Raw genomic sequence first — 23,410 nt, 5'->3', positions numbered from 1 at the left:
CGAAGCAAACACATAGATGTCAGATTTCACTTCCTAAGGGATCTTACAAGAGATGGGGTTGTGGAACTAGTATACTGCAACACACAAGAGCAAATTGCAGATATCATGACGAAACCACTAAAGTTGGAGGCTTTCTTAAAGCTAAGGGACAAATTAGGCATAGGTATGATGCAAAAATTGAACCAATCGACAAATTAGTTCAAGGGAGGATGTTGAGCTGTGAGATAGCAGTTGAAGATTGTATTCTGTTACAGTTGGTTATAACCAACGGGAATCTTGTATAGATAATACCCAGCTAAGCTCATGTATAAATAGCAACGATTACAAGCAAATAAAGTCACGAATAAGAAATCATTCACTTACCCATTGTTTCTCTTCTCTATTCCTCTCTTCATTATTCTTCTCTGCAAATCTTCTTATTACTTCAATCATATTCTCTGTCTCTTCTTAACAAATAGAAGATACAAGGGGATATATTTTTTGGTTTTTTTATCTTTATTTTTTAATATCTCGAGGCTTGGTGATAGAACCATGAGACTCCATATAACATTTTCATCCCTTCCAGTTAGTTTCTGAATCTTCTTCCCTGCTGCAGGAAGCCGTAAATAGCACTTACCATTCTCCCTCCCTCCCACTGCGACACAGACAATGGTAATTTGAGTTTGGCTTGCTGTATATTGTGTGCTTGAGCTTGTTTGTGTTTTTCTATGGATCGAAGGAACAAAAGACAAAATTAAAGGGCCAGATTGTAAGAAACCCTCTAAAATTTCAGGGAAAAAAAAGAGAGAAAATTATGTTAATTTCCATTAGCTATTAACAATTGGAATAACATCTACACGCTTTGAAACTTATAGGGTAACATCGAAAATTCTTAAGATACAAAAGTAGAAGTGCAACATTGATGACTATGTATATGCATCGTAATTTGCATTGCAGCAATCACCAAGTCCTTTTATGTACAGATCTATTGAGATTTTATTCCAAACCTGTGCAGGAGTAGAATAACTTGTGATTTTAACCCAGCTATACTAACAACAACATATACTGTTATGATCAAGGATTGGATTGAAACGACTTTCCAGTCGAACCCCTTTGTGCCTGTATGAATATAATGAGAAACTACAAGATCCTATACATCTCTATCTATGGATATGTCGAAGTATATCAGACTCTTCTTTCTTTACATTATTGAAGTTTCCTACAGCTTCTCAGACCTTCAAAATTCTGTGTACGATTCCCGGAATATAAGAAATGTGTGTTTGACCTTAATCGGATGACTCGAGCAAAGGTTTCTATAGTGCAATTTAACTGTGACTGTAACCATTCAAATGTGACTTCTGCCATTTCCATGCAATCTGCAAACTCTTCTTAAGGTCAGTGTATTGAGCTTTCCAGTTTAGCTCTTGTTTTATTTTGGAAGGGTCACTGAAGACCTCAGCATAGTCTCCTGGCCGACGATTGAGGTATTCAACCTTTATGTCCACACCTGTTGCCTTCTTACATGCTTCAACAAACTCCTTCACTGATCTACCTGTGATTGAAAGGTATCAAGCAATCTTCAGGATCAAGAAATGCAAGAAAAACTGAAACACTCAAAATGGAAAAATATGAAATTGAATTTCAAAAATATAGTAAAAAAACCTTTTCCAGTTCCACCATTGTAAATGCCAACTTTTCGAGGCTTTGCATGGGCAAGAGCTTTCACATGGGCATCGACCAGGTCAGTGACATCGATATAGTCCCGTACGCACGTGCCATCAGCAGTTTTATAGTCTATCCCTTTAACCTGAAGCCATTGACATAAGCAGAACTTCACTTCCTTGATGTGAGTATGATCATATATATTAATCGATTAATGTAATAGGGAGGTAGCCCCAACACAGAATTGTGATTTTCTGTTTTAAGCTACCTTGAATCCTGGTATTATTCCTCGAGCTGCATCAAAACAAGCGCCAGAGATTCGGCCATGCTCACGAAGTTCAGGTTGCGGAGCTTCCCCTAATCTTCCTTCTGGATCAGACCCGATAACATTGAAGTATCTGTAAACATGGGCATTATTTTGGTCAGAGTGCTGGCTGCTGGACAACAGTGGAAGAAACATATCTGTGAAATTAGATAAGGAAAATTCATGCAAAATCACTAAATTAACTTTCAGAGAACAGGGATAACTGATTCATCATCGAATTCAGAAATTGTACTTCAATGTCTGATAAATACTGTCGAAGTCCTCGATAGAACATCCAGGATTAAGCAGAGGGAAACATGGTACTAACAACAATCGAAGCCAGAGCACCACTCACCTTAGGATCATGACAGCCATGTCAGTGGTTTTTGAGAAGTCAAATTATGATATCTTCTGCCATTTTCTTGGCTTTTCCATAGGGGTTGATTGGAAGCTGAAATCACACACCAGTTAAACGAGTGAAGCACGAGGAAAAATGAACTATGGAGACATTTTGTCCTTGAGTCAGAATAATCTTCAACACAAGAATTACAAAATTCCTCTCTAGTTGAACAGACATGCTAGAGTCACTGCTGGTCAACACCTCAAGGAGCTATTTGATATCTACATGGTCTAATTCATATTATATTGTTTAGTTAAAGAAGAGGCTTCTGGCATGTCATATGGGGATTGAGCTACAGCATTTGCATATTCGAGGGGGAAAACTCATCATAGTATAGAACCAAGAATGATAGCGTAAACCAGAAACTTACCTGAGGAGTTTGTTCTGTAATCGGCATCTTAACAGGCTCGCCGTAAGTTGCACAAGTGCTAGAATAAATCAATGTCTTCTTCACCTTATGTGCTGCCATTGCTTCTAAAACTATCAAGGTATTTGATGTGATGTTGTGATAATATCTGCACAGCATGGTAAAAATTAATTCTAGAGACAACTGCTAGCAGATACATTGAAATGACAGAAGAACTGTACTTCTATGAAAAACAATTTAAGACAGTGACCGGATGCAAACAGTAGATTTAGCAAAGATAAATGTTTGAAATTGAAGATTCGAAGTATACCTGAGAGGCTCCATTGTACTTTCGCCAACATATGCAACAGCAGCGAAATGCATCACAGCATCAAATGCATTTTCAGCAAAGATTTTGTTTACAGCTTTTGCATCTCCCAAGTATGCGTATATGAACTGTAACCGCCCAGGCTCCGGAAATAGATCTTGGAGAACTTTAACAGCCCCCAGATTCCCTCGAGAAAGATTGTCCTGACAGAGAAGGCATAGAGATCATAAATCCATGAAATCACATAGTTAATTCAACATCAGAACTCATATGCTTAGGCCAAAAAGATTTCAAGTTTCCCGAATGAATTAAACATACCACTATAGTTACACGGTATGAATCCTTCAAGAGTCGAAGTGCAGCATGAGAGCCAATATACCCAGCACCTCCAGTCACTAAGACATGCGTTACGCCGAGCTCATGCTGGGAGAACTGGATTTCATAAAGAAAGAAAATGTCACACACAGCAAGAACTATCTGTCCTCTTAAGACTCTAATGAAGGACTCACAAATACAGGGCCCCTTTTCCTTTTCTTGATAAGAGATGGTAATAAACACTGATATAGATTATAAAATCCACATGGATAACAGGCATAGATTGTATGTACACAGGTTTCATATATCAAGAGAGTAATATACCAAGCTGAGGCTGCTATAAGTAGGTGACTGGTTCTGCTTGAGGATGATAATGCATACTGTAATGCAGAACGCAGCTGCAATAATTTTTCCAGCACATCAGCTCTTTCGTCTTGAATCCAGATAATCCATGCCTAATGGCACAAATATATTAAGTAGCAACAAAAATCAAACTTGAAATATTAGATATGATCAAGGAATTTTCACAATAAAATCAGCTTAAAGGTGCATGCCATCACAGTACTCTACTGATCAGCGAGATTCAAAAACATGAAGTTAGAGCTGAGGCGTAGGCATAAAAAAACTGAACACCACAAGATTTCCAATTCATTATCTCCAAAGAAAGCCAAATCCAGATAAGAATCCATCCCACCAACACAATTTCCAGCTAAAAAGTTATCTTCAATACCAGTCTGCTAAACAAAACCAAGATCAGATTTTTCCCTCACAAGTTAAAAAACCAAACACTTCTACAGGAACCCTCCTAAAATCCAACCACAAAACAAACTAAATATTGCAGTTCTGGTAAAGAAAGCACGCATGGCCAGTGTCAGAAAGGAAGTAAGAATAGAAAGAGAACATAGAGATTAACTAGCCAGAGAATCAGACAAACCTCTTCAAATATTCTAAGACAACATGGAACTGATCAAAGAATTAGACAACCTTTTTAGTGATTTTAAGAGAACAGAAGGACACCACATAAAGTGTCAAGGACTGAATGAGTTGTGAAGACAAGTAGCTGGAAATACTTACCAAAAAAAAGAAAGATAAGTAGCTGGAATATTATATGAACATCTAAAGTCAACTTGTAGCAGGGATGTTGAATTTTCTACTTGGAAATGAATAAAGAGTGGACCAGTTGTGAGGATGTGATGGAAAATTAAAGGTAAAGACTTTGAAAGTGGGTGATGAAACTGCCATTGTTGAGAAGGAGAGACTTGGACCAAGTTCAATGGTCTTGGACCAAGTTCAATGGTCTTCATGGATACGGTACCTTTTGAAATGAGAGGGAAATTCAGGCAATGCAGAATAATAATTCCACATTTTTGTTTTCAGAAGCGAAAAGAAATTCGATTCATATAAATCAAAATTCTTCCCTCTCTTCTTCTAATAAACTTCTTTTTTTTCCAGATAAATGCTGGTTACAAGACCTTTAACTGACCAATCAATCTAGTACCTAACTTACCCAGGTTTCAACCACTTCAAATTGAGAAAAAAATAAATGAGGTGAGACATTGATTTGGCTTGATTTTATCAACTCCGAGTAAATTCATTAAATTTTTTTTTGAATATTTAGATTAATTAATTGTTTGTTTTTGTGCTTTAAAAGTATTTTGAATTAAAATTTTTAAGTTTTTATATTATTTTAATGTGTTCATAAAACATAATTTTTAAAAATTAATAAAATATTATTTAAATATATATTAAAAAAATTTTAAAACAAAACCACTGTCATAATTTAATAAATGTTCCGACTCTACCACCCCAAATCCTAGTGTTCTTGCCAGGGAGAAATGGTTTGCGTACGGTACATGCAACCCATGGTCCCAACATATATATATATATATATATATATATATATATATATATATATATATATATATATATAGAGAGAGAGAGAGAGAGAGAGAGAGAGAGAGAGAGAGAGAGAGAGAGAGAGAGAGAGAGAGAGAGAGAGAGAGAGGAGGTCCCTCTCACGCATTAATCAAGAGTTGAGGTGTCATGGGGTGGTTGGCGACCAAACGATCACTCAAGATTTGACTTGAACAGTGAGTGAATTGGTTCCATATTATCATCTTTAATTAAAATCAAAGACTTTTTTTTTTAATAAATACATTAATAATCATATAAAATGACTCTTTCGAAATCTAATGATAGCTTTTACTTTTTATCATACCATAAAAATAAAAATTATTTAGTTAAATAATTTTTTTTCCAACTAATTCTATAAAAAATATATTTCAAACCTTGATTTTATAAAAACTAAAATACTTTATTTTTTATTGACAAAGATGTTCTTTTAATTTATTTTACAAATAAAAATCCAGCAAATAACCGTTTTAAATCAAATATATATATTTTTTAATATATTTTTTTCAACTGTAATTAAAAAACACTAAAAAAAACTACTCATATCTTAAAAAGAGTAGGTTAAATTATAAATGTCAAATTCATTTTGGAGATTAATCTCCGCAGATCAACTTAGAGTGTACTGAGATAAATAATTTTTATTAAAATAATAATATTTTTATTGTTCTAAAAGATATTGAACTAATTAGGTTTTGGGGTGTTTAGAAGTCTAGAAAAAATGTTATTTTTAAGTATTTTTATTTAAAAATATATTAAAATAATATTTATTTTTTTAAAATTTATTTTTTATATTGATATATTAAAATAATAAAAATTTTAAATTTATTTTTTTAAAATTTTGACAAAAAAAATTGAATTTCAATATTAAACGAGCACTTAGACATATTTTGATTTGTAAAATTAAATCACTAAAAAACCAGCTCAATTAAATAAATTTAATCAAATCAATATATTATTAAATTTAACTAAAATTAATTCGAGTTAAACTCAACTTGTCAAGCCAGGCCAAATTTAATTATTGTGGTCAAGACAGTTACAATAAAATATATTTTAAGGTTTTTGTTTCTGTATCAGATTAATTTATTGTTAACATCATCTATTTGAATCTATTTAAGATTCCATTTGTTTTATAAAAAATAGTATTTTAAAAATTACTTTTGAAACTTCCTTGTATTTGTTTACTATTAGAAAAATTGATCAATAAAAACAATTAATAATAAAAAAATATTTGACTTAGTTTTCAAGAAAGTATTTTTCTTTTATTATAGATAAAAAACACTTTAAAGAAATTATGAAAAATTTAGAAATGTCTTATTATTTGTTAATTGAATCAAATTTGGTTCTTAATATTTTGATTGCTATATATTTTGATTTAATTTTTTTTTCAATTTCATCCATTGAAATTTGATTTATTTTGATTTTTATATTAATTTTAATCATAATTTATTTTTGTTACTTGTTTTTTCTTATCATTTTTTAATTGAAAATTTTTATTTATCAAATTTGATTCATATTCTTTAGATTGATGTTTATTTTTATTTAAAATAGTTTAAGAAATTATAATTTTTTTTAATTTCATTATCTTTTTACTTTTTTATTTTAATTATTATTTATTTTATTTAAAATATTTTATGAAAGTATTATTTTTTCAACTTCATCCTTCAATTTTTTATTTATAAGATTTTGTTTTAATCTTCAAGTAAACTTGAAAAAAAAAATATTATAAATTATTTTTAGTATTTTTATATAGCTAAATATTAAAAAAAATTTTCAAATTTATTTTTAAAAATACTATTAAATATTAAAAAATATATTTTTTTTAAAAATATTTTTCGAACAACAATCAAATTGTAATTATTGGATCAGAAAATATTTGGTGTTGATGTTTAAAAGTTTATATTTGTTGACCATAAAGAAAAAAACACACCTCTCCTTCCTCTTGCCCTCTCTTCTTCGATGCTGAATAATAATCCCTCTCTTCCTCTCTTTGTAGAAGAGAGGGGTTTCTTCCCTTCAAAATAAACCCTAAACTTCCCTTTATTTTCCTCTCCATACCATTCCTCTACACTGCCAACTCCTTCTTCTTTTGAGCAAATCTTAAATTACTCGCTTAAGGGTTTCTTTTTTCCAGTAAAAAAATAGAAAACGACGTAGTTTGTTCTGGAAATCTAGGGTTTTCTTTCTTTCCCTTTTTCTTCTTTGCTTGTTTGCAGGTTTTTGTAAATATGGAGCGATCTGATGGCAAGGATTTCAAAGAATTCACTGAATCTTCTTCAGGTTCTTACCTCTCTCTTGCTCCAATTATTTGATTTTTAGTCCTTTTTTTTATGATTCTATGTATTTGATTAAAAAAACTGATTCTTTTTGGGATTGGATTTAAGGTTTTTTTTTTTCCTTTTTCATGCTGGGATATGAAATATTTTAAAAAAAGAGAGAGCTTTTAGACTCTAAAGGGATTTTTATAGAATCTAAAATCTTGGGATTTAAGAAAGACTAGGTTTTTTTTTGTTTTTTTTTTGTTTTTTTTTTTGGGGGGGGGATTGTGATTCTGGGTAGGGATAGATTCTTTAGATTTGGGAATATACTTAAATTTAGCGTAGGGATGATTTTTGGGTTTTGTGTTTATGAAGTTTGTGGCTTTTTAAATCAAAAGTCTCGTTCTTTTGTTGTTTGAATGAATATCGAGCTTTGAATTTTATTTATTTATTATCTTGCGATGCAAAGCAAGTTATGATATATGGTGAGTAAGTTGCTTTTGAATTGTGTGAATATTAGTTTGGATAGCGTGATTTTAGGTTGGATCAGTAATGTGCTAGTTAGTTGCGTGGCTTTCGATAGTGGTGATTGGAACTTTACATGATTTTCTGGTAACCTAGTCTTTACTAGATAGAATTGCCTATAGCTGAAAACCCATCTCGCATGGCAAGCTGATGCCCAGCTTCTGTTACGATTTTTTTTATTTTCTTGAACTTCTTCAGGTTCTCTCATCATATCAGGTCAATTTTATTGGATGCACATTGGGGCTTATTCTGATGCATATTGTTTTACTTGTTAGTCCTTGTCTTTTACTCCTCTGTGAAGGGTGCAATCTAGTCTTCTATACTAGAACGTGAATTCAGATAACTCATAGTTTTCCTACTGCTTCATGAGTTTGTCAAGCTTGCTCTTCTGTTAACTCTGCAACTTCATAACTTTTTATTTCAAACTATCTTTCAGGTGCACTCTTTGACGCTTCACAGTACGAATTTTTTGGTCAACATGCTGTGGAAGAAGTGGAGTTGGGTGGTTTAGAAAATGAGGGTGAGAATCTTTTGCTCGGGCCCACCAACGATGAGTACCGATTGTTTGATAGAGATGAAGTAAGATATTTTTTTTGCTTCTCTAATCCTTTCAGCATTTATTCTCACCATCGCTCTTTTACTGAAAACATTTTAATTCATGACTGCTGAATATAATTAGCTTAATGTTTTATCCATTTGAATCTGTTTGATTACATGTACCATATGTGTATTATTTTTGGATGCAGATATCAATTAAGATCTTGTTACTTAGTAATTGATTGTCATTATAGCTGGAGGCTTGATGTCGTTGTCTTCATTGTGCATTTATTACTAAACTGGTAGTTTAGAGTTAATCTATCAAAACTAAGAAAGATTAAAAACATAATACTGAACTAATTATGGCATTTTAAAACATTTTGTGTGTGTGTGTTTTGATTTTTGAGTGGTAATTATTGTTTTGAAAACAAAGGAGGTTGCTGATATATAGTTCCATTTTCAAATGATAATCACTCTTATAAATGATCTTTATATGTTTGTATGATGAAGTTTCCCGGTTTTTCTTTCTCGTGTATGAGATAAATTCATTTGTGACTTGAGAAAAGAAACTAAAACCTCTCATTTCATAAGTTGCATCTGATGTTTAGAAGCTTGATGGTAAGAAGTTGCCAGTCTGCTGTCAGCAGCCAAATGTTCTTCCTGTTGTTATCGTCAAAAAAGGATCCTGTAGAGGAGAATGGCCTCTTATGTGCTTAAACTATTTGATGTCAGCTACGTCTGTTCTTTCCTGTGTTTTTATCATTTCAGTGTCCATTGCAATGCTTGTTTAACTCTTATCTGAAGAGTTATTGAAAAAGAAAGATAAAACTTTTATTTGTTTGTCAGGTACTTTTCTGTTCTGTTGCAGCCAGCTATCGTGTACCACTGTTTGCTATACTATGACACATGTATAATCTAAAAAATATTCTTCATGCTTTTTAAGGCTGTGGTTGATTTTTCTTCTAAACACTTGATTATTTTTTAACAGTAATAGACTTGCCTTTTGTTTCAGAATCGAGTATTGATTTAACTTCTAGGGGCATGAATTGCTGCTGTAATGGCTCTCATTTTTGTTCTCTTCTTTTTTTCCTTTTGATTTCAGGGTGTATGTTTAGGATCTTTATCTGAAATTGATGATCTGGCAAGTACTTTTGCTAAGGTTAGATTCTTTAACTTTTATGGTTATGTATAACATAATACTCAATGAGTTTTGCATGTTTTATATTTCATTCCTATATGTTCTGTTTATTAAGATGTCAAGTTTTGTTATTATCATAGAAATTGTGAAGGGTGCAAAAGCTAGCTTGTAGATTTTTTGGTAAGTGCTTAAAAACTGCATATTGCAGGGCCGCAACAAGGTTGAATTGGTTCTTATGATGCATCTCAATTTAAAAAATATCAAAACGAAGTTTTCTACTAGGGCCTGATGGTTTTGTCTGTGTAAAAGGGATAGATGCTAAGTTATGAGTTCAAGGAAGAGACAAAAAGTGGAAGGGACAATTGTGTCGATTGTTCTCTTGATCTGAACATATTCTGTATCATTTGTTGGTTGCATTATACCTTCACCTCGATACCCACCTCCTCTTCATCTCTTATTGTTAATAAAAATTTAAGAATTTAGGAGCATGAGAGAACATTTTCACAATGAGGATTAATTCATCTCCATAGCAGAATACAGGAAATGGAAAATTAAATCAATAAAAGTAAGGTATTGCAGCGCCAGTGAAATGTAAGCTGAAGATATCTTGTCAAATGCTGCAGAAGCAATGCTCTATTGAGAGGGCCTAGAAAGTAATCTTTCTACCCTATAGTTGCTGCTTGGGAGGGAGTGGGTCTTTGAACATTCTTGAATTCTGGTCAATTCAAATGCTCCAAATCACAACAAACATTGTAAACATGTCAAAAGTATTCTTCTACCTCAGTGAATTTCAGTACAACTACTACACACAAGATGTAGCACTCTTCCCCTTTCCAACCTTGCTTAATTCATCAAAAGCTAATTTCTGTCTATCATCTCGGTTTGGAAAAATAACTGAAAAACTCTGTTAAATGAGTTCTTTGTATCACATGTATGCATTGAGGAGGTCAAATGAAGAAGGCCAAGATTCTCTATGAACTGCCTCAAAGAGTATGAACTGAACATGCATTTTCTGTTAGATGAGTTTTAGTTTCTAAACCTGAAACTGCCATCATAAGCATTAGCTGGTCTAACAGTAACTTTGAGATGAGCAACAATAATCAAATACTTCCCTTGAGCAGGTCAGGCCCAAGCTAGGGAAGTTAGGATGAGCTCTTGTCATTATATCACATTATTCTTCTAGGATAATGCTCTCTATATTCTCTGCTACTATTGTTTATAATCATCTTGCCTCTGGTATCTTTTCCAACCTGTTTGAGGGATGCTTTCTAATTTTTTTCGTTGGATTGTGAATTTGTTGTCCACCTACACAGTTGAACCGAGTTGTGACTGGACCCAGGAATCCAGGAGTTATTGGTGACAGAGGATCTGGATCCTTTTCGAGGGAAAGTGAGTTCAACTGTTACTTTTTGTTTACATTATCTAGTTGCACTAAATCAAGAAGTTTACTAGACTTATTATTCTGTAAATTTGCTTTCTGAGTGCTGAGCATTTTATACGATCATGTGATTGGGGAGATTTGATTCTCATATAATTGTTGTCAGCTTAATTGTGAGCCAAAAAGTATTATTGAATAGAAATGCTTTCATTCTTTATTGTCGGCTTGAAAGTGAATTATTACCTGAGTTTTCTTCTCCATTTTATTTAATTTAGGAAGCATTTCATGATTTTTTTTCTGACTTTATTGAGTTTTTTCTATAAGCCTGATAATTTGTCAGATATTTTTAGCAGGAGTCCTTACGTATGTATGCAGGTCAGAAGTCATTCCCATCAATAAGATGGAGTGGCTTCTTGGCTAAACTTAATTAATTTATTTTTTTGGTTTCTGCTAACCATTTTGAGATTGATTTAGTCCGTCTCATGAACTTCTGGTACATCCATCATATCACTTTGCGGCAATTAGTATGAACAATTTTGCCGTGCCAGATGGTTGCTTGTCCCCCGGTTTCTTAACTGAAAGAAGTAATAAGATATTTTGGGTATATGCGCACTTCTCATCACGTGCTGGCAACTAGTGCAAATGATTTCTGTGGTGTTTCCCAGTGTGCAAAATAAGATGTAGTTCCTATAACTTTATTTGATGATTAATATTGATAAATTTCCACTTTCTAGTATACCATAGTTATTAGTTTGCAGTGTGGCATATAATTTTTTTAGGTCAGTGTTACTTCAATGGTGGTGTCTAAGTATACCTTCTGCCATGATATTTAATAGCATTTTCTTTTTCAGGCTCATCTGCCACTGATTGGGCACAAGATGGAGAGTTTACGAGTTGGTTAGATCAACAAATGTTTAATGCAGAAAATTCTCAGGATAGCAAGAGATGGTCATCACAGCCCCAACCTTCTTCTGCTTGTTTCTCAGAACCAAAACCTTTGTACAGAACTTCCTCGTATCCCCAGCAGCCACAACAGCTTCAGCACTTCTCAAGTGAACCAATTCCTGTACCCAAATCAAATTTCACATCTTTCCCTCCTCCTGGTTGTTCGCCACACCACCTTAATGTTGCTTCTCATGCTGGTGGACTGCAGTCACACTTGTCTGCCCCGAATCTGTCTCCTCTGTCCAACTCTAATCTTCATCTGGCTGGTTTACAGCATGGGTTACATTATGGTGGAAATCTGGCCCAGATCACGTCTCCTGGCCTTTCTTTTAATAACAGGCCACAAAAACATTGGGTTAATCATGCTGGCTTATTACATGTAGATCAGTCTAGGCTCTTACAGAGTATACTGCAACAACAATTATCGCATCAAAATGGCCTATTGTCTTCCCAATTGATGTCACCACAGCAGCAATTGCAACAGCAGAGACTGCACCCTTCAGTTCAACCATCTTTGGCTCATTTTGCAGCAATGCAATCTCAACTCTTTAATGCACATCCTTCATCATTACATATCAGGGAACAAAAACATAAATCATCCCAAAGAAACCGGCGATTTTCACAAGGCTCTGACACTAGTAGTCAGAAAAGTGATGGTGGCTGGGTGCAATTCCGATCCAAGCATATGACAGCTGATGAAATCGAGAGTATTCTGAAAATGCAGCATGCTGCTACTCATAGCAATGACCCATATATAGACGATTACTACCACCAAGCTTCTCTTGCCAAAAGATCTACTGGGTCGAGAACTAAAAACAATTTCTGCCCGTCTCACTTGAAGGAGCTACCTTCTCGATCTCGTAACAGTGCAGACCAGCACTCTCATCTCCATTTTGATGCTCTTGGGAAGATGCCCCTCCCTTCCATACGGAGGCCTCATCCCCTTCTTGAAGTTGATCCTCCTGGTTCTGGTGATGGAAACTCAGAACAAATGTCTGAGAGGCCTTTGGAACAGGAACCTATGCTTGCCGCTAGAATCACCATTGAAGATAGCCTGTCTCTTCTTCTTGATGTAGATGACATTGACCGTTTCCTGCAGTGTAATCAGCCCCAAGATGGTGGGGCTCAGCTCAGACGGAGGCGGCAGAACTTGCTTGAAGGATTGGCAGCGTCACTTCAGCTTGTTGACCCACTTGGCCAAACTGGCAAAACTGCTGGACTTGCCTCAAAGGATGACATTGTGTTCCTGCGGTTAGTATCACTTCCCAAGGGTCGAAAGCTCATCTGCAAGTTTCTTCAGCTTCTATATCCCGGGAGTGAACTCACCCGTGTTGTCTGCATGGCTATTTTCCGTCACTTGAGGTTTTTGTTTGGTGGCATTCCCTCAGATACAGGAGCAGCTGACACAACTACAAATCTCACAAAGACAGTTTCTGCATGTGTAAATGGCATGGATCTTCATGCATTGAGTGCTTGCCTTGTAGCCATAGTTTGTTCTTCAGAGCAGCCACCATTTCGGCCTCTTGGTAGCCCTGCTGGGGATGGAGCCACAGTTATTTTGAAGTGTCTTCTTGAAAGAGCTAGTAAACTATTACATGGTCCCCAGGCTTCTTCCAACTGTGGCATGCCGAATTTTGCTCTCTGGCAGGCATCGTTTGATGAATTTTTTGATCTTCTTATGAAGTACTGCCTGATTAAATATGACACTATACTGCAATCAGTCTATGCAAAGACACCACCTAGTGCAGAAGGTATTGATTCAGAGGTGCGTGCAGCAACAAAACGAGAAATGCCTGTTGAGCTTTTAAGAGCTTGCCTTCCTCATACGAATGAACGCCAGATGGAACTTTTAAGACATTTTGGGCAGCAACGCAATACCATTACTGGCCTGAGTGCACATCCAGGGAATAGTGGTCACATAAACTCTGAATCAGTGAGGAGTTGACCGAGGAAAGAATTAAAGATATTGCAACTGGATGGCTAATCTGTTTACATCAATCTCTCGGCAAATTTGGACATGGAAACGGAACTAAGGTGGTTTGGAGCTTGGAAGTGGCATAGATTCACCTTTATTGAGTCAGGTTTTTTAAGGGTTCATCTTTATCTTTCTAATATTTTCCTTCGAAGGATTATCCAGGACTCTCATCTTGTTAAGACTAATAGTCATATGCATAAATGTGTATTATGGTGGAAAGAAAATATACATGGGAGATGGTGACTGGGAAGTCTTTTTATCTTTTTTATTCTTCCAAGGAGCTTTATTTTGGTGCTCTAAGTCGTAATTCCTGGCAAAAGTTAAAGCTTAGGGGATAGATTGTACAGGATAAACTCCCTTTTCTTTTGATCCCGCCTGTCCATTGGAAGTGAAGAGTTGTCATGGTGTCCGGTGTTCAGGACCATCAAGCGGGATGCACTTGCTGGAGAATGTTTCAGTCTGGCCTTACATACAAATTCTGTAATGGGGTATTCTGCTGTAACTGTAATAAATTGCGAAGGCAACGCATAAGAAATGTTCTGTTAGATTAAGGGAACTGAAAGTCCTGAATTAAATGTAGTAAATTTCTCTCGCACTTGCAGACATTTCTTAATAATGGGGGAGGGGGGTTTAAGAGCCTATGTTTCCCCTCCGTAACTTGTTTGCTCTATGTTAGGCATGTGCATGTTGTTTAAACAGAAATTTGAACCTTCGACCTGGAGATGTTACGTTTTTACCTAGCTGTAAGACCACAAAAGAAAGTACAAGTCTTATCTTCCTATATAGTAACTTCTTTAATGGGAAACCTCTCCTGGTATACAAGGTTCCTGTCTTGATTGGCAACTCTTTCCATTTTTTTCTCTGATTAGATTTTATTTTGTGAATTATGAGGTATTTGGATTGACATCCCTTTTTTCAGGTTTTGATAAATGGATTATAATTTTCCTAATATGTATTGGGAGTAGCATTACTCATTAATTTTTACCAGTATCATGCATGATACAGGGGTCTAGGGGATGCATTTCCCCTCAACAGTTGTCTGTAGTTTTCTGAAGAATCAATGGGAGTGGTCCTCCATGTCTAGGGGATGCATTTCCCCTCAATAGTTGTCTGTTGTTTTCTGAAGAATCAATTGAAGTGGTCCTCCATGGTTAATGCTCATCTCAATCAATGAGCTGTAATTCAACTGATTTCAATTTCATTTCCTCTTTTCTTATATACATCTTGAATTCAACTGTCAGTTTTGTTTTAAATTGTGAATCAGGTGAGAAAAGAATATTCATGTATTTAATCTATATAAAAATCTAAAGTTGTCATATTTTAGGGTAAGATTTATTTGTAAGTGTTTTTATTCTCTTTATTTTTTTGATAGGCAGATAGAAGAGAGAAAAACAAGAGTTGATGTTACTTTAGGATTTTAGATAATAGCAATTTTATTCAACACTTCGTAATTTTTTATTTTTTTTTATAGTGAATTTCTCTTATTGTTTTGTTTACAAAGTTGCCAAACTATGTAAATTATATTTGTATTTTTGTGTGATTAATTGTGTTTGTCTTTGTATTTTCTCTACTTGCCAATTAATTTTAAATTTTAGAGCTATTTTCACTGCATAACTTTTTAGTTTATAACATTTCAAAAGAAAAGAATAAACAGAGATTGTGGTCTCAATAGCTCTGCTCCAAAACACCAGAGATTGTGGTCTCAATAGCTCTGCTCCAAAACACCAGAGTCTCTCCACTATTCTCCGGTGCTCCTGATTTGCTAAAGCTATGGCTGATAAGCCCCATGCAGTTCTTATCCCACTTCCATTTCAAAGCCATATAAAATCTATGCTAAAACTAGCCAAACTACTTCATCACAAAGGTTTTCACATAACCTTTGTCAATTCTGAATATAACCATAGACGCTTACTTAAATCTAGAGGTCCTAATTCCCTCAACGGTTTGCTTGATTTTCGATTTGAAAACATTCCAGATGGGCTCCCTCATTCGGATATTGATGCTTCCCAAGATATCCTTGCACTTTTTGAGGCTGTCAAGAACAACTTAATGGCTCCATTCAGTGACCTACTTAACAAGCTCAATGAGACAGCCACTTCTAATGTGCCCCCAGTAACATGCATCGTGTCGGATTCCTTGCCATTCACTATCGCAGCTGCTGAAGAGCGAGGAATACCTATTGCACTATTTGAAACTATCTCTGCTTGTTGCTTCATGTGCTTCAAACAACTTCGTCCACTCAAAGAAAAAGGTCTTACACCAATTAAAGGTATGAAGGTCCACTGTTTATCACCATTTCGGGGTTGTTAATATCTGGATTGCAATTTAGTAACAAACGATAAAGCTAAATGTAATTTTGAAGAGAATGATTTCTTCTTGTTTTATTTGAGAGTAAGCAGAATTTATAATTTATACTGATGGTTTAACATCAAGATTCTATGTTATTGCCTGTGAATTAGGATAAGGAAACAAATAATTAAAGATTCAATTACAGTATTTGACTAAACTTGATTTCCTATGCTGTGCTGATTTCGTTTAACACTCCCCCTCAAGTTGGAGTATATGTTAATTACACCCAAGTTGCTAAGTAAAGTCTCAAATTGTGTGGAGCTTAAAGGCTTAGTAAGCAAGTCTGCCGGTTGGTGTGTAATTTGAATATAGGCTGTTTGAATCATTCATGTTTGAATTTTCTCATGTATCAAATGACAGTCTATTTCTATGCGCTTGGTTTGCTGCTAAAAGACGAGATTCGATGATATGTGCATTGCTGCTTGATTATCACAGAACAAAGTTACTGGCTGTGTGTGATTTATCTGTAAGTCCTTCAAAATGTTTTTCAACCATGTAATTTTGTAGCATGTAGTAGCCATGGAGCGATATTCTGCCTCTGCACTTGAACGTGATATTGTTGTCTATTTCTTAGTTCTCCAAGAAACTGGTGCCTCTCCAAGTAAAATGAAGTAACTAGTAGCTGATCTTTTCGTGTCCTTACAACGAGCCCAATCAGCATCACAAAATGCTCGTAACTGAAGTGCACTTGTGGACGGCAACAGGATGCCTTGCCCAGGTGTTTGTTTGATATATTTGAGCACTTTATAAGTTGTGTCTAGATGGGGTTGCCGGGGCTTGTCCATGAATTGACTTAAGATATGCACAACATAAATCAAATCCGGTCTAGTTATAGTCAGGTAGAGTAACCTGCCAACTAACCTCCTGTATGTTGATCCATCCTCCAAAAGCTTTCAATCGGATTGTGTTAGGGACACATTTTGCTCCAAAGGAAACCGAGATGGCTTGACACCCAAAAACCCCGTATCATCCAGAATGTCGAGTGCGTATTTTCTCTGTGACAGGCTGATGCCATGTCGTGATCTTGCAACCTCAATGCCAAGAAAGTATTTAAATTGCCTTAAGTCTTTAAGTTTGAATTGCTTGGACAAGAAAAGTTTGGTGTTCTCTATATCCTGCAAATTATTCCTAGCTAATATCACATCATCAACATATATCAGTAATGCTAAAAAGTTACCATGATGGCTTCGAATGAATAAGAAATAATCAGACAAAGACTAATGGAATACTGCAGCCTTGAGGGCACTGGACAACTTGATAAACCGCTATCTAGAAGCTTGTTTTAAGCCATACATGGATTTATAAAGTTTGCAAACACGTGTCTCCTTTTTTTGCTCGAAGCCAGGAGGCAAAGTCATCTAACTGATGTAAATGCCAACCACACAAAGCTGCCACACTAAGTAAGATGCGGACAATGACCATCTTGGCTACAAGAGCAAAAGTTTCCTGATAATCAACGCCTTCAACTTGGTTGTAGCCCTTAGCTACCAGCCATGCCTTATATCATTCCACTATCCCATCAGCCTTTAACTTGATTATGTATACCCACTTGCAGCCGATTGGCCATTTGTGGGATGACAATGGTACCAAACTCTAAGTCCCAGTGGCGTAAAGCAACTATCTCATGGTGCATGGCCTCATTCCACCGAGGATGTTGAACAACCTATGAAAAACTGGTGGGTTCTTTGAGGAGGGTGAGTTGAGCAGTATAAGCCTTGTGATGGGGAGAAAGGTGAGTGTAAGATAAATAAGTAGAGAGGGGATAAGCAGTACTTGAAATGTGAACCATGTTCGTGGAGGATGTCGGGTCAGGCTTTGAAGGGAGAGTCATGGCGAGATGAAAATCTTGCAAGTATGAAAGAGTGGTAATAGAACGACCGCCATAACGAAGGGGAGGAATGGGCACAAGGGAGGAGTGGGCCTGTATGGGAGATAAATCAGGTAGTTGAGGGATAGGGGTGACTAGAGATAAAGACTCTATGAAGGGAGATGAAGACTTTATGATGGGAGCTAGAGGGGTATATGAGCTGGTGGAAGGAGGTGTCTGGGAATTGGGTGAGCTGGTGAGTGTAGGACAGGTAATTGGAGGAGGGGTGCAAAATCTATGTCGAAAGGTAAGGATGGAGTGGGAGGCGAAAATGATGGGGCATCAGGATTAGTATATGATGCAGGTGTAAGAAAAGGTAATATGGATTCAAAGAAAACGACATCCCTGGAGACTATTATTCTTTGTTTAGCTAGATCAAAAACTCTATACCCTTTTTTCCCAAAAGGATATCCAAGAAAGATACACCGAGATGCACGAGGATCAAATTTGGAGTGACTTTGTGCATGGGTGGAAACAAAACATAAGCAACCAATACTCGTAAGTGTGAGTAATTGGGAACTGTGTTGAATAGTTTTTCATATGGTGTTTTTCCGTGGAGAACAGGGGTTGGTGTTTGATTTATGAGATAAACGGAAGCAAGAATAACGTCACCCTAAAATTGATTAGAAAGACCGGCTTGAAGAAGTAAGGCACGTGCCATATTTAACAAATGCCTATATTTGTGTTTGGCAACGCTATTTTGTTATGGAGTATTAATGCAACTAGTTTGATGAATGATACTTTTGTGAGCGTAAAAGCTTTTAAGTTTGAATTTAAGACCATTATCACTATGAATCATTTTGACTTTGAAATCAAATTGATTTTCAGCCATGTTGATGAAGTTGACTAGAAGATCCCTAGTATCGGATTTGTGTTTCATAAGATAAATCCATGTGCATTTAGTGTGATCATCAACGATAATAAAAAAATATTTGGCACCTAAAATAGAAGGAACTTTATAACCACCCCAAATGTCAACATGAATTAAATCAAACGGAGATATAGTAGTAATGGAGCTTGAAGAAAATGGAAGTCTTATTTGTTTTGCTAATGGATAAATCAAGCACTTGTCATTAGAACAAGAATTAACTTTAGGAAATAATGGAGAGACTTTGGTTGAGGGATGCCCAAGACGTTGATGCCAAAGGACCAGGTTGGAAGTTTTGGCATGGTTACATGTTCATTTCTTGGCTTGGTTGAGAAAGTAGAGACCCTCCCGTTCAATTCCCGTCCCAATCATCTTCCCAAATGTAAGTCCTGAATCACACAAAATTGGCTTAGAAAAATGGTTATGCAAGAAGAATCAAATGTTAGTTTGCTAATGAAAATTAAATTCGATTGGAAATATAGGACACACAAAACATTGTCAAGGATCAAATCAGGAGATAGATGAACTCTGCCTATGTGAGTTACTTGTGCTATTGATCCATTCGGTAATTCAACAGTGCAGCCATTAACCGGTCTTGAGTATGTGAGAAGATTTTGATCCTAAATCATATGATCTGTGCACCCATTATCCAAAATCCAAGTGCTTCTGTTGCCATTAGAAAAGAGTGAAAAAGCTTTACCTGAGAGGTCATCATGAGTTGGACAGTTACTAACATGATTGGCAGAGGATATTTTAGTTTTTAACATACTGAGTATTTGTTTGCACTTTTCAGCTATGAAAGGAAAATTCATCTTTTTCCTTTCATTCATGTGTGATGCAATTTGATTTCCATTGGAAATTGCCACATTAAACTTAACTTCAGTCACTGCTTTCTTCTTGCGACAATATTCAGCTGTATGTCCCTTTCAGCGGCAGAAAAGTACATCTGAGATGTGCGCGACAATCCTTGGTGGTGTGATTTGTTCTGTTACATCTGGAGCATCTCTCTTTAGTTTTAGTCTTATGGCTTGAATTCTTTACGGCAAAGACAACAACCTGTGGTTGAGCATGGCTTTTTCCTGGCTGTCACCTCTGATTGCTTCTCATGACGAAGAACCAACGAATATGCCTTGTTTTCTGTGGGTAATGGATCCTGCAACAGAGTGTTGCTACGAACACCCACATACGAATCATTGAGACCCATGAGGAATTTCATGGTTTTCTGTGTGTTCAGATATGTAGCCACTTCCTTGATTGATCCACAAGTGCATGTCGGAAAGGTGCAGAGTGCATCACGCTCATCCCATAAACCTTTCAGCTTTATGAAGTAGGATCCCACAAACATGTTGCCCTGCACACAATTGTGAATTTCATTCTCGATATTAAATAATTGAATCACATTCACATGTGAGAATCGTTCTTGTAAATCAAGCCATATTTGTCTGGCATCCTTGCAGTTGATGATGCTGGTAGCAATATCTTTGGACATAGATCCCAGTAGCCAAGTTTTAACCAAACTATTACACCAATTCCATTGTTGATGCTCATCTGGTTTCTTCTCATCAGGCTTCTTCATTGAGCCATCTATGAATCCAATTTTGTTTTTGACTGTAAGCACCATAGTCATGGATTGGCTCCATGTGCTATAGTTGTCTTCAACCAAGGGTTGTGGCACAAGGACAGCGCGAGGTTGATCTGAGAATGGTGAAGGTAAAGCTGGTGATTGGGATGATCCCATCTTACGCTTGAAGACGTGCTTCCTTGGTTTTCGTCTCCCATGGAAGTCGGCTAAAGGGTTTGTGTTTTATTTTGACACCTAGATTAATTGCTGTGATACCATGAAGAGAATGATATCTTCTTATTTTATTTCAGAGTAAGCAGAGTTTACAATTTATATTGATGGTTTAACATCAAGATCCTATATTATTGCCTGTGATCAAGCCTAATTATCTATGAATAAGGAAGCAAATAATTAAAGATTCAATTACAGTATTTGACTAAACTTCGTATCCTATTCTGTGATTGATTTCCTATGCTGTGCTTGATTTCCTTTAACAAATTTTGTGTTGTACTTTGTGTGTTTTGCAGACGAGAGCTTTCTAACAAATGGCTTCTTAAACAGAGTTATAGACTGGATTCCTGGAATGAAAGGTATACGTGTAAGAGATCTTCCGAGATATGCTCATTGGAGGGATCCCAATGATTGTGTGTTTAACCACAATATGGAATCAACTGAGAAAGCTTGTAAAGCATCTGCTATTATTGTACATAGTTTTGATGCTTTGGAGCAAGAAGTTCTGAATGCTCTCTACTCAATGTTTCCTCGTGTTTATCCTATCGGCCCACTTCAATTGCTTCTCAATCAAGTACCTGAAGATGACCTAAACTCCATTGGATGTAACCTGTGGAAAGAAGAGCCTGAATGTCTCCAGTGGCTTGACTCCAAGAAATCCAACTCGGTGGTTTATGTGAATTTTGGCAGTGTAGTAGTCATGAATAAGGAACAGCTTATTGAATTTGGAATGGGACTTTCTGAAAGCAACCACTCTTTTGTATGGATTATAAGGCCTGACATGGTCATTGGGCAGTCAGCTATTTTTCCAGCAGAGTTTATGGAAGAAACTAAAGAGAGGGGCTTTATTGCTAACTGGTGTCCACAAGAAGAAGTCCTTAACCACCCATCAATTGGAGGCTTCATAACACATTGTGGATGGGGTTCCACAATTGAGAGCATTTCTTCGGGGGTGCCTATGCTTTGTTGCCCATTCTTCGGGGATCAACTAACAAATTGTAGGTACACATGCAATGAGTGGGGAATTGGAATGGAGATTGATAATGATATCAACAGAGAAAATGTGAAGACGCTTGTAAGGGAGCTGATGGAGGGAGAGAAAGGTAAGAAAATGAAGAAGCGAGCCATGGAGTGGAAAAAATTAGCAGTGGAGGCCACAGCTCCAAATGGTACATCATCCATGAATTTGGACAAGCTTATAAACGAAGTTCTTCTGTCACGAAATTAAGTCATCGCTCAAGCTTGAGCCATGGTTTTCAATTTGGTTGTTGGTGCTATGTGTCTATTGATTTGGCATTGTTGAATTAAAGCATTAATCTTCATGGTTGTTCAACTTTCATTATTCTCAACAGGACAAAACATTTTCTTTACTGTACTGGGGAAAGGGGATGGCTAGCGCCACAATTTTACAATTTGGGGGGACACCCTGCTAGCCATTGGGATCAGTATAAGATATCTTACTGATAAAGCATGGATTGTAGTGTGTCCATATCAGTTGGTATTCTAAATAAAACTTGTATTTTCCATATGAAAGTCTCATGTTTGAATCTAGGGAAGATCGAGGGCGAACTTTAATGATTTAATCTTGAATTCCCATTTAATGCACTGCGGGCGGGCACGAGGAGATTGTCAATCAAGCCACAGAGTTCAAATCCAACAGTTTCAGCCCATGTTTAGCTAGCCATAATTCTATATGTCATGTCCGAGAAAATAACAACAGGCCCAGAAAGCAGAAACATTATTCCTGCCTGAGATGTCACAGCTGAAATTCTTTCAAAACTCACTTCCAGAACCAGATTTATTCCTAGCATTAATTAGTTCACTTTAATCCCCGACTCGTACTTCGTGAACTTATTACACTATCAACACTCAAACAGAACCCACGTTTTGTTTCCGATCGCCAGCCAAATCTCTTGCAAAGACAACCAAAAAGATATCAAGTTACATGATGAGTTTACTATAGTTGTTGATGATTATATTCTCACGTTTACTTCTTGACATGGTCTTGTATGCCTTGTTGGTAGCAGTCAAGCTTATATTTGTTTAATTTCTCCGGTGATCGTGGGATCGGATTTTATTTATTTATTTAATATAGAAAGAGATTTCAGGCCTATAGGGAAGAAAACGACTAAAAATGAAACTAACAGTGCTAATCAAAAAATGAAGAACCTGACAGATCATCACCAAAGAGTTTAGCTCCCTAAGAAACAATACTGAAGATAGCATTCTCACTGTGAAACCCAACAAGAATTTTTATGTTTGTAATCCAAGCACACAAGAATTTGTGAAAGTACTTTCTTACTTCCAATTCTTTAACAAAAATTAGGCCTAAAAGATTATTTTCTAAGTTTTTGTATTTTTTTCTCTTTAATTTTGAATTATAGCTTTTATTTTTTCTTGTTATTTCTTTTCCTTTCTTTTTAATATCCGTTATAAACATATTTGAGTTATTATCATAATTTTCTTGAGAGATTTTTTAGAAGATTATACTTTGTTTGAGAATAAACAGCTCTTTCTGGCTAGAGTTTATCCAACC

General features: G+C 35.9%; 3 protein-coding genes and 1 pseudogene across 3 annotated transcripts; 3 read left to right on the top strand and 1 right to left on the bottom strand.

Moving 5' to 3' along the window:
- Nucleotides 1–902: 902 nt before the first annotated feature.
- On the bottom strand, nt 903–4,400 carry LOC133676732 (probable UDP-arabinose 4-epimerase 3; annotated as a pseudogene).
- Nucleotides 4,401–7,154: 2,754 nt separating this feature from the next.
- On the top strand, nt 7,155–14,668 carry LOC133676420 (protein PAT1 homolog 1-like). The gene is made up of 5 exons (XM_062098063.1): nt 7,155–7,522; nt 8,462–8,604; nt 9,665–9,721; nt 11,014–11,089; nt 11,930–14,668. The coding sequence occupies exons 1-5, from the start codon at nt 7,471–7,473 to the stop codon at nt 13,966–13,968; spliced, it is 2,367 nt and encodes a 788-aa protein (XP_061954047.1). The 5' UTR covers nt 7,155–7,470; the 3' UTR covers nt 13,969–14,668.
- Nucleotides 14,669–15,277: 609 nt separating this feature from the next.
- LOC133676422 (7-deoxyloganetin glucosyltransferase-like) lies at nt 15,278–16,382 on the top strand. The gene has a single exon (XM_062098065.1). The coding sequence runs from the start codon at nt 15,769–15,771 to the stop codon at nt 16,306–16,308; it is 540 nt and encodes a 179-aa protein (XP_061954049.1). The 5' UTR covers nt 15,278–15,768; the 3' UTR covers nt 16,309–16,382.
- A 4,904-nt stretch (nt 16,383–21,286) lies between these two features.
- On the top strand, nt 21,287–22,244 carry LOC133676421 (7-deoxyloganetin glucosyltransferase-like). Its single transcript, XM_062098064.1, has one exon. It carries the CDS (start codon nt 21,305–21,307, stop codon nt 22,100–22,102), a length of 798 nt encoding a protein of 265 aa, XP_061954048.1. The 5' UTR covers nt 21,287–21,304; the 3' UTR covers nt 22,103–22,244.
- The last annotated feature ends 1,166 nt before the right edge of the window (nt 22,245–23,410 follow it).

This window comes from Populus nigra, chromosome 17 (genome assembly GCF_951802175.1).
Source record: "Populus nigra chromosome 17, ddPopNigr1.1, whole genome shotgun sequence".
In the NCBI taxonomy this organism is placed as follows: domain Eukaryota; kingdom Viridiplantae; phylum Streptophyta; class Magnoliopsida; order Malpighiales; family Salicaceae; genus Populus; species Populus nigra.
Note: the sequence above shows the minus strand (reverse complement) of the source record. Positions and strands in the feature narration are given on the sequence as shown.